Below are 10,455 nucleotides of genomic sequence, written 5' to 3'. Positions count from 1 at the left end.
ACCCCATGTACTCCATCCCTGAGGATGTGGCTTCGAGGATAAGCAGGGAGGCCTGGTGTGGGTCAGTGGCAGTGGTTGAGCCCTTGCGCTGGCAGAAACTGTGCACCTATTGTGCTCCACTTCCCCTGTGGCTCCTGCCACCCTGGGGACTGCAAGGGACTCAACTGCTGACACCACATGGCACCAGGCGCCCCGGTGATCCCCAAAGCTATGTTCTCAGGGACAGAGAATGGGGCAATGGAGGGAAGGGGTCAGGCTTGGGGGTGGTGGTGACAAGCTTCCCCTTCCCCCACCCCTGCCCAGCTCTCTTGGAGTGCCAGACTGGATTGCACAATTGCTCTGGCTGGGGATGACCCATGGGCTGACAGTTTGAGACCACTGCTGTAGTGGCTAATGGTCCCTCATATGCCACAGTTCAGACATGTTGTCCAATGCCCTTCAAATAACGTACAGTAATGTTTGTAAGTGTGTTCCCAGACTGAGGTTTCAATTTTCTAAGAAAGTGGAGCATCACTTTTGTTTACTGGAAATCTAATCTAGTGGTCTAATGGGAGATCCAAGAACACAGTCATTGTCTAAACCAAAATTCTGGCTCATGCTGATCATTGGCAGTTTTTAATAAAATCAGCAGCCTTATGTGCTCTAATCAGGGATGAAGCATCAGACAATCACCAGTAATAACAGTCGTTAGGCAATAGCAAGTGCCCTCCTATCAAGTTGGTAGAGAAGAGTATGATTTTCCTTTGAAACCCTGCACAAGGCTTGTTTACTGGGACTTTGTACAGGCATCCAATATTTTTTCCTCAATGTGAAACTTTAGTTAGAGCGGCTATAGTGAGATTACTACACATTTCCCTTTCACAACATGTTCAATTTTAATTATTATTGGTTTCTTTTGAGGTGGTACCCAGTGGGACCAGTTGTTGCTTGGTGCTGTACAAATATATAGAAACAAATGGCTCCTTCTCTGAGGAGCTCACAAGACGGCAAAGGGCATGAGAGAATGATAGAACAAAATATGGATAGTTCTTCCATACCCATTTAACAAAAACCAGCAGCACAAACTTTAATTTCAACTAAAGTTAATACTCATCAACCTGGGAGACTCCATACCAGATGTGAAAGCCAAAACTTTATTTGGATTCAAAAAATAACTAGATAAATTCATGGGGGATAGGTCCATACATGACTATTAGCCAGGATGATTAGAAATGGTGTCCCTAGCCTCTGTCAACACTGGGAATGGATGACAGGGAACGGATCACTTGTTCTGTACATTCTCCCTGGGGCACTTGGCATTGGCCACTGTTAGAGGACAGGATCCTGAGCTAAGTGGATCTTTAGTCTGATCCAGTATGGCCATTCTTATGTCCTTTCTCCAAGAGTTGGGCCTCCCATTTAGCAGGTAAAAGCACAGGTAGTGCACCAAGCTTAGGAAAAAGAGAGGGATGCTCTATCTTGATTTTTCACTTAAAAGTCTTTGCACAAAACCTATTAAATGCAGATTTAACTTGTGACTAAATACCCTAATACATTTTTTCTTATTATTTTTAAAGGTAATTTTGTGAAAAGAATTTTGCAACCTGCTCTTACTTTAACTGAAAATAAAGCTGATGCTCTTATTCTTGAAGACGGGATGGACGGTGTTTCCCACTCTTTCAAAGCGACAACTGAATTAGATGGTTCTGTTATAAACATTGGTGCAGTGAAGCAGACTTCTGGGAAATGGCAATCTAATAAACACAAAATGCTGGAAAATGGAACACTGCAACAGAAAGAAAATCCAGATCTTTCCTTTCTAGTTGTAAATGATAAGGAAGGAGGCAAGCAACTTGTTGTCGATCTGGGTAAATATGAAAATTAGTTACTGACAGCATTGGGCCAAACTCTGCACAGAAAATGAGGCCTGGGGAAAGGAGATGTTTGCCTTAGGGAGTAAATATTGATCAAAACAGTTAACTAGTTAAATGATTAAAATTATATTGTTTAACCAATTAACTATTGGTGGGGTAGGACAGCAAGGGCGGGAGATCTTACCAAGGCTGTGGGCAGGCAGGTTGTGGTCACTGCAGCAGCAGTGAGGGCAGGCATGTTGGGGCCACTAAGGTGGTGGCCAGGGCAAGTCTGGCAGCAAGGTGGGGGCGGAGCACCGGTGGGGCCAGCAGGTCCAGTCTGTCCCCACTAGGCTCCCATAGCCAGGGTCCCGCCTGCCTGCCATGCAGCCTGCCTGTCTGCCATCCTGACCTGGCTGGGTTCATGCCAACTAGCTCCATGCAGCTGGCAGTCTGGTTAACTGGTTACTAGAGCTGTCAAGCGATTAAAAATTTTAATCGCGATTAAACATGAGCAACTCCTCTTTGAAACGCCGCAGCAGCGTTTCAATGAGGCAGCGCTGTATAGAGCCCAAGATAAGCTGGAGTTGCCATCTGACCCCCTGAGTCCATGCAGTACCGCCCTTTGGAAGCGCCACTGTGGCATTTCGAAAGGGCCAGCTGATCCCTGGCTCCGCTTGCACTGCCCCTTTTAAATGCCATTTTGGAGCCAGGGATCAGCTGGGGACTCTAGCTGATCTCCGGCTCTGCTTTGCAAAGCCCCTTTGAAGTGCCATAGTGGCACTTCAAAGAGGCAACACAGCATTAATGCCTGCGATTAACATGTTAAAAAAATTAACACATTAATCCTGTCCCGCGTTAATTGCAGGTATGAACGCAGGTCAATTGACAGCCCTACTGGTTACCAAGTAAGCATTCTGATAAGCCTAATGCTTACCCGGTAATTGGTTAACCTTTTGCATCCCTAATTAGCATGCACATCGTAAGTGAGAATTAGGCTCCATATTATGTGTATAATACTCCTATTACAGTTAAGTGTACTGGAATGCAACAAAGGTTAAGTAGCCAATGACTATGTAAGCTTTTACCACAGCACCATTTGCACAGTGTTCTGTTTAATGTATAGCAATATCATTAAGTAATAAAGATACAATAAAATGCAGTATTCAATTAAATAAAAATCAAACAAATGATTTTAAAAGGCATGTTTTAAATTTGGCCTTAAATATTGACTTGCTTGTGGAACTTGTAGTATTACTTTAGTTTAGTTATATTCCACATAAGTAAAAACTCTCAGTTGGGGGTGGCTCACTTAGTTGGGGGTGGCTTGATCACAAAGATGGGGGCTAGAAGAGTGTTTAATAGTTTTATAAGTATAAGGAAGGTATGTTTCTGAACACTTTGTATACATAATGTAAAGTAGGGCTATCAAGCAATTAAAATTAATTGCACAATTAATTGCACTGTTACAACAATAATAGAATACCATTTATTTAAAATATGTGTGGATGTTTTCAAATATATAGATTTCAACTATGACACAATACAAAGTGTATAGTGCTCGCTTCACATTTATTTTTAATATAAATATTTGCTCTATAAAGAACAAAAACATATTTTTCAATTAATATAATCATAGAATACTAGAACTGGCAGGGACCTCAAGAGGTTATCAAGTCCAGTCCCCTGTACTCATGACTGGACCAAGCACCATCTAGAATCCTTTTGATAGATGTTTGTCTAACCTGCTCTAGAATGATGTTTGCTTTTATTGCATTGTTATATTGTTGGCTCATCTTTAGCTTGTGGTCCCCTATGACACCTAGATCACTTTCTGCAGTACTCCTTCCTAGATAGTCACTTCCCTTTCTGTATATGTGAAACTGATTGTTCCTTCCTAAGTGGAGTACTTTACATTAGTCCTTATTGAATTTTATCTCATACAAGTATTGTAGTGCAATCTCTTCATCATGAAAGTTGAACTTACAAATATAGAATTATGTACAAAAAAACCTCTTCATTCAAAATAAAACAGTGTAAAACTTGAGTTAACAAATCCAGTCAGTCCTACTTCTTGTTCAGCCAATCACTCAGACAAACAAATGTGTACAATTATGCAATGCCAGCTAACAAATCCAGTCAGTCCTACTTCTTGTTCAGCCAATCACTCAGACAAACAAATGTGTACAATTATGCAACGCCAGATAACAAATCCAGTCAGTCCTACTTCTTGTTCAGCCAATCATTCAGACAAACAAATGTGTACAATTATGCAACGCCAGCTATGTGAATAATGTAGCTGGTCAATATACCTTGCATTGAGTTACTGCTGGGGTAGACACAGTAGGGGGTTGACAGGAGAAACTCTCTCATTGACTTACTTTACTCTTCTAGTCAGGGGTTGGCTACAGAGCAGTCTGCAGTTGGTTTGGTGGGCCTTCTTCACTAGACCCACTTAATTGACTGCCAGTGGATCGATCTCAGATTGTCAATCCCAGCTGTATTACAAATGTAGCATATGTTAACAGTAACTCCTGCAGTGATTAATGAATAAAAAATGTGGAAGGGTATAGTTGTATGACACACTAAGCTGATAACATGGTTTTTGTTTTTTTTTACTTCAGTTTTGGCTTTAGTGCACAGTGAACTAGAACAAAGACCAAGAAAAAATTGGAGCAGATATTTCCAGACAAAATTGAGATGCATTGACAGAATGGGTGGAAATGCTTATAACTTCACTTCCAGCAATATACTGGTCATGACTCTTAATCCTTTACTTTCATGAGAACTAAATTCAGTCACAGAATTAAACAACCCTTTTCTTCCATCTCTTTCCCCCCCAAAAAAAGTCTCAGGTCCCATGGCTCATAATTGGTAATCTATATTTGTTTTGAGATTGGGATGCAAATTGCATTTTTCTGACTTCCATACATGTTGAAATACGACTATGATATAATCACTGATAGAACAGGAAATTGATAGGTGTGGCAGTTACAAGGTCTTTTATGCTAGGAAAACAGTTAGAATGGGAGATTGTGAAACAGTACCAAAGAACTGTAGTATTTACTTAAAATGCCTGTACATCCCTTTTGAATGATTGTCCTTATATTTGAATGTTATGGATAAATATATGACTGCATGATTCATTCTTACCCTGCTATATAACCCTAGTGTGAGAAATGAACTGGACTAAATATGTTTGTGTTTTATACCTTTAAATGCTTTTTTCTCATACTGCCAAATATTGTGTATAAACAATACATATGAAAGAACCTAGCCAACTGTAAATATATTATGAAACCTCTCTCTCTCTCTCTCCTCTTTCTAGGCGTTTATACAAGGAATAGAAATTTCCGGCTGTATAAATCATCAAAAGCAGGAAAGCATGCAATTTTGAATATAGCGGAAGATAACAAATTTATTCCTAAACCCAAAAAGAACACTTCTATTGAGGAGCAATATTTCCTTTCTTCCTTGGTCTGCAATGTTAGGTAAGAATTTAATTACAGTGGTACTTAAATACTTTAAAATGTAGACTTCAGTAATGTTTATAATCGCCAAAGGAGCAACCACTACTATTGAGGGGTGAGGATGGCATCCCATTGACATTGATTAGTTCTATTCTAGAAAAGTTCAGCAATTGATTTCAGCAGGTAAAATTTTAGGATGGTTATTCCTTGAAGCAAAAGTTTGTGAGAAATCCAATATGCACCTAGCTTCAAATATACAATAAATCTAGAGAACTTGTGCCATTTGTTTCTGAACAGCACTCTGTGTCTGTATAAAGGGAGAGAGGTTATGTTTTGGGGATTCTGTATGTTTTTATTTTTGTTTGAACTGAAGAATTTGAGTTGTTAATAAGGTTATTCAGTTGAGAAGTACTACATTTCTACCATTGTAAATTTCACAGAACTCTCAAATGGAACAAAATATAAAACTACCCCCCTGAACTCCGTTTGAGGGAATAACTCCAATCTAGATATTCATTCTAAATACAGAAGAAAGTAAAAACTATTCTGTGAATAAACTTTAGTGAGCACCAGCAGTTTTCCGTTGTGCTGCACAAACACATGCAACACACTATTTTATCAAAAGAGGCTAGAATCTAAGGTCCTGCACTTTACTGAATGCTTTTTTCGGGAGATTCAACGCAACCAGAATTGCTAATGAATTTCAGTGCTCAGCACCTCACAGGATTAAGCCACAGTGCAGCTGCATTTTTTATGGATGTTTGATTGTATTTTTCCCTAAATATCTTCTTAAAGATGCATATTACATTCAGACTTCCTATAAATCTTTGGTTGTCATTGGACCTGAATTCAACAGATAGTTAAGCATGTTCTTAAATAACTTGTTGAATTGATGCCTAAAATCCCCATATTAAGAGAGACTTCAATTGAGTCTTTTTTGAGTAAGGAAAAATTATCTATAGAATTTGGATCTATGCCAGAAATGTGGCAAAGAAAAAACTTAGCAAATGATGATTCTAACTCTAAAAGGATAAAATGCAAGACTTATAAAAGTCATCCAAAATAAACAATATTTTTCTTCAAGAGTGACAGACATAGCAAATAGGGCTAGAAGTGGTGCAGCAGATTTTGGATTTGGTAAGGTAGATCTCCTCTCTTCTGTGGAAAGAGGAAACTGCCCTCTGCTGGACTAAGTCAAAATGAATCCTTTGTCTCAACAAGGAAGATAGGGACCCATAGGAATGGGAAAAGGAAGTATAGTATGTCCAGAAGTCTGAGAATTATGATTTATTTCTCTCCACCAGGTTCTCAGAAATTGAAAGAGCCCTAACCTGTGACATCCCAGAAGGGAAGAAAATCATGTCTAAAAATCCAGACAGAGTTACCAGTATCACATCAGGTAATTCATAATGACATAATTCAAATATGTAATTTCTTCTGTTCAGAATCTTAAGTGTTTGAGTCAACTTGCTATATGTATTATTACAGTTCACCTAATGTAATTATGGATTATATATATCAAACTGTACAGCTGATAAACTGCATTCTTGTTGGGCTGTTGTTCTTATACATCAGTGGAAATTAACTGCTGCAGCTTATTTAGGCAATTTCCATTTAGCTGAGTCCTGCAACGGAGTATCCCCTTCATTTCCCACAGACACTGCCAAACTAGTTACTCATATCTCTCTTTCTCTGATCTATAGATCCTTCCAGAGTAAGGTATATGGAAAAATAACTAGGGTGTTTTACATTTAGGATGTAGAGTAAATCTGAAATTTGTAAGGATAAGAGTCTAATGCAGTGTTTCCCAATTGGGGTCCAGCAAAGCGAAAGTAGGGGTTCCGCAAGGAGCCAGCACTCCCCCACCTCCTCTGAGAGCCAGCTAACCAGCTTAAAGAAGCAGCACACTTGGTTCCCCTTCCGCCCTGGCAATGCAGAGGCATAGCGAAGCGGGGACAGAGGGGAACAGTTGCTCCCAGCCGGCACACTAGGGGGGTGCTGGACAGGGGTGACCCCACGTGACCCACAGCAGGGAGGGAAGCACTTCCCTCTCCCCAAAGGAGCCGGTGTGTGCTGCCTGAACAGCTGGGGCTGTGGCACCCGGTAACTTAGTTCCACAGCCTTTCTGCACGGTGTGGGGGCGGGGCGCCAGGAGACTCGGATTTGCGCAGCTCCAACTGTGCAGGCAGCGCACTCTGCCCTGGGACTCCCCACACCCTCCCGATCGCAGGACGGCATCACGGAAGTAAGTTGCTGGAGTGCAACAGCCCTTGCTGTTCAGGCAGTGCACGTGCCAGATGTTTAGGAAGGGGAAGTGTAGTTGCACACTTCCTGGAATCCGGACGTGTTGCAGGATTGCCAGGTACTGGTCCCAGCTGCCCTGTCCCCTGCTCAGACCGTCCCCTCCCCCCCAGCCCAGAGTACCCTGTCCCTTACCAGCACTGTCTCCAGCAGCACCCTGCCACCCACCCCAGGACCCTGTCCCCCCACCACCCACCCCAGCACCCAGAAGCACCCCATCCCCAGCCTCCTGCCATCCATCCTAGCACCCAGCACCACCCTGTCCTTGGCTCCAGCATCCTGCCACCCACCGCAACACCCAGCACCATCCTGTTCCCCAGCCCCAGCAGCCTGCCATCCACCCTAGCACCCAGCAGGACTATGTCCCTGACCCCAGCATCCTGCCACCCAGGTTCCCCGCCCCTCTCATAAATAAAGACAATTCTAAAACCTTTTGAGTTTGACATACAGGCAGTCCCCGGGTTACGTACAAGATAAGGACTGTAGGTTTGTTCTTAAGTTGAATCTGTATATAAGTTGGAACTGGCGTCAGCCGCTGCTGAAACTGATCAGTTTCAACCGCAGCTGAATCTGGACACCAGTTCTGACTTGCATACAGATTCAACTTAAGAAACCCAGGTGTCCCCAAGTCAGCTGCTGCTGAAACTGATCAGCGGCTGATTACAGGAAGCCTGGGGCAGAGCAACTCTGCCTCGGGCTTCCTGTAGTCAGCCGCTGGTCAGTTTCAGCAGCGGCTGACTTGGGGACGCCTGGGGCAGAGCAGCTGGGGTGCTGCTGGGTTGCTCCAGTAGCACGGCTCCTCGGCTGAAACTGACCAGCAGCGGCTGAATCAGGACGCCTGGGGCAGAGCAGCTGGGGTGCTGCCGGGTTGGTCCGGAGCGGCGCTGCGGGACCAACCCGGCAGCCTCCAGCTGCTCTACCCCAGGGGTAGGCAAGAAAAGCCTGGTCTGCTGGGGAGGGGGCACTAGCTGCAGCCCCCTCCCCCAGCAGACCAGGGAGACGGGGGTGGTGGGACCGCCCAAGTCCTTCATGGCTTTGCTCCGTCTCCCTGGTCTGCTGACCTGGGAGACACGGAGCAAAGCTGCAGAGCACGCGGGCAGCGGGACAGTCCAGGCGCGCCGCGGCTGTCCCACTGCTGGCGTGCTCCGAGGCTTTGCTCCCCATCTCAGACCAGGGAGAGGGGGAGCAAAGCCTTGGAGCACGCCCGCAGCGGGACAGCCCAAGCACGCCTGGGCTGTCCCGCTGCGGGCGTGCTCCAAGGCTTTGCTCCCCGTCTCCCTGCAGACCAGGGAGACGGGGAGCAGCTTTTCTCGCCCCGGAGGACGGGGGCGGCGGACCGTGGTGCATCTGGGCGTCCCGCCGCTCCCGTCCTCCGGGGCGAGAAAAGCCCCGTTTGTAACTGCGGATCCGACATAAGTCGGATCCGCGTAACTCGGGGACTGCCTGTATTTTATTTAAAAATGAAGTCTTGCACTTCTCACCCCTTCCCACACCCAAATCCTCATTCCCACCCCAGAGCCCGCACCTCCTGTTTCAACCCAGTGAGAGTGTATAAGGGCTAGGGATAGCAAGTGATGGAGAGGAGGGGAACAGAGAGGATGGGGCCTCAAAGGGGTGGGGTCTTGGGGAAGGAATATGATTTTCCTGCATTGGTGGGTTCTCCATTTTTTTTTTTTTTTTCCCCCTCCTTGACAAGCCTAGGGATTCCTTGAAATTCTGAAAAGGGTTCCATGGCCAAATAAAATTGGGACACACTGATCTAATTCTTATTTTATGCCCCCATACTCCATCAATAGAGCCGTTTGTAGTAGAAACTAGTATTCAGTACAAGGGTCAGTCCACAGTGCAGTTTTCTTGTTCACAGGAATAGTAAGCACTGACAAGTCTTCTCTAAACCATATGAGCATGTGCAAATTGCTACCTGCCATTTCCAAAATAGAGATCTAGCTCTTGATTTCCTGAAAAAGGGCAACTTACTGTGTAACGAAAAATGCTTTTGAATATGTATACCAGATAGACAGTAGGCCCTGCTTTATTGAGGCTAATGAGACCAAGAGTAGATCTTTCATGGTTAGTGAGATTCAAGTACACTTAGGAGTTTGCATAATCTGTAACAGTAATTTGTGCATTATTAAACAGATACCATAGGAGGATATCCATATTCACCTTATCCAGAAATTGATTGTTTTGTCCTTTCCTTAGTTAATAAAGATGATCATCATGGAGGTAAGGAACAACCCTTCTCCCCCCCCCTTTTTTTTAAAAAGTCAGACATCCATTTCCAAGCTATTACACAATTGCTTTAAAAAAGGTACTTAATTTTCCAGGGATACGACGATGGAATTATTTTTCCTTGGAAGAACTTCTTGTTTATGACATATCCAGATATCGCTGGTGTAAAAATATTGGAAGAGCCCACAAAAGTAACAACATAATGTATGTTCTTTAAGTATGTAGCATTCTCTACAGTATGTAATTATAATATCCAGAAATGCTTGAACAGAAAACTGTTCAGGTAAGAGAGTGTATTCTTTACAGCACCTATTCAAGGGTCCCTCCTCTTACTGGGTGCTATTCACTGGAAATAGAAATATTTTCACTTTACTCTTTAACTGAGCATACATTTATACCTGTTTATGGAGTTAGTTCCAGTGGCTGAGAATAGTGGGGAGGTAATGATCTCCTGGAGTCAGGATTTCACTCAAAATGTTTAATCTTATTTAGAAAACTGAATATTGATGAGACAATTTTTTAGGTTACACATTCTAAATGTAAATTACTATTCAGAGTAAAATTGACTAGCAATTGCTAGTGTCTTCTTGACTGTAGGTATGTCTACACAGCCGTTATTT

The 10,455-nt window shown here is 43.4% G+C and overlaps 1 protein-coding gene across 4 annotated transcripts in view; it reads left to right on the top strand.

Annotated features, from left to right (window-relative positions):
• The window catches only part of PRIMPOL (primase and DNA directed polymerase), a 53,035-nt gene that overhangs the window by 36,537 nt on the left and 6,043 nt on the right, over positions 1-10,455 (top strand). For all 4 annotated transcript variants that reach the window (XM_075930292.2, XM_075930293.2, XM_075930294.2 and 1 more), the window contains 5 exons: positions 1,557-1,847; positions 5,161-5,323; positions 6,607-6,701; positions 9,743-9,829; positions 9,931-10,039. In XM_075930292.2, the coding sequence (XP_075786407.2) occupies positions 1,557-1,847; positions 5,161-5,323; positions 6,607-6,701; positions 9,743-9,829; positions 9,931-10,039 (745 nt within the window). The remainder of the gene's footprint in view (positions 1-1,556; positions 1,848-5,160; positions 5,324-6,606; positions 6,702-9,742; positions 9,830-9,930; positions 10,040-10,455) is intronic.

This window comes from Pelodiscus sinensis, chromosome 4 (assembly GCF_052426305.1).
Source record: "Pelodiscus sinensis isolate ZL-2025 chromosome 4, ASM5242630v1, whole genome shotgun sequence".
NCBI classification, from domain to species: domain Eukaryota; kingdom Metazoa; phylum Chordata; order Testudines; family Trionychidae; genus Pelodiscus; species Pelodiscus sinensis.
The sequence above is the reverse complement of the archived record's forward strand: the minus strand, read 5'-3'. Positions and strand labels throughout refer to the sequence as shown.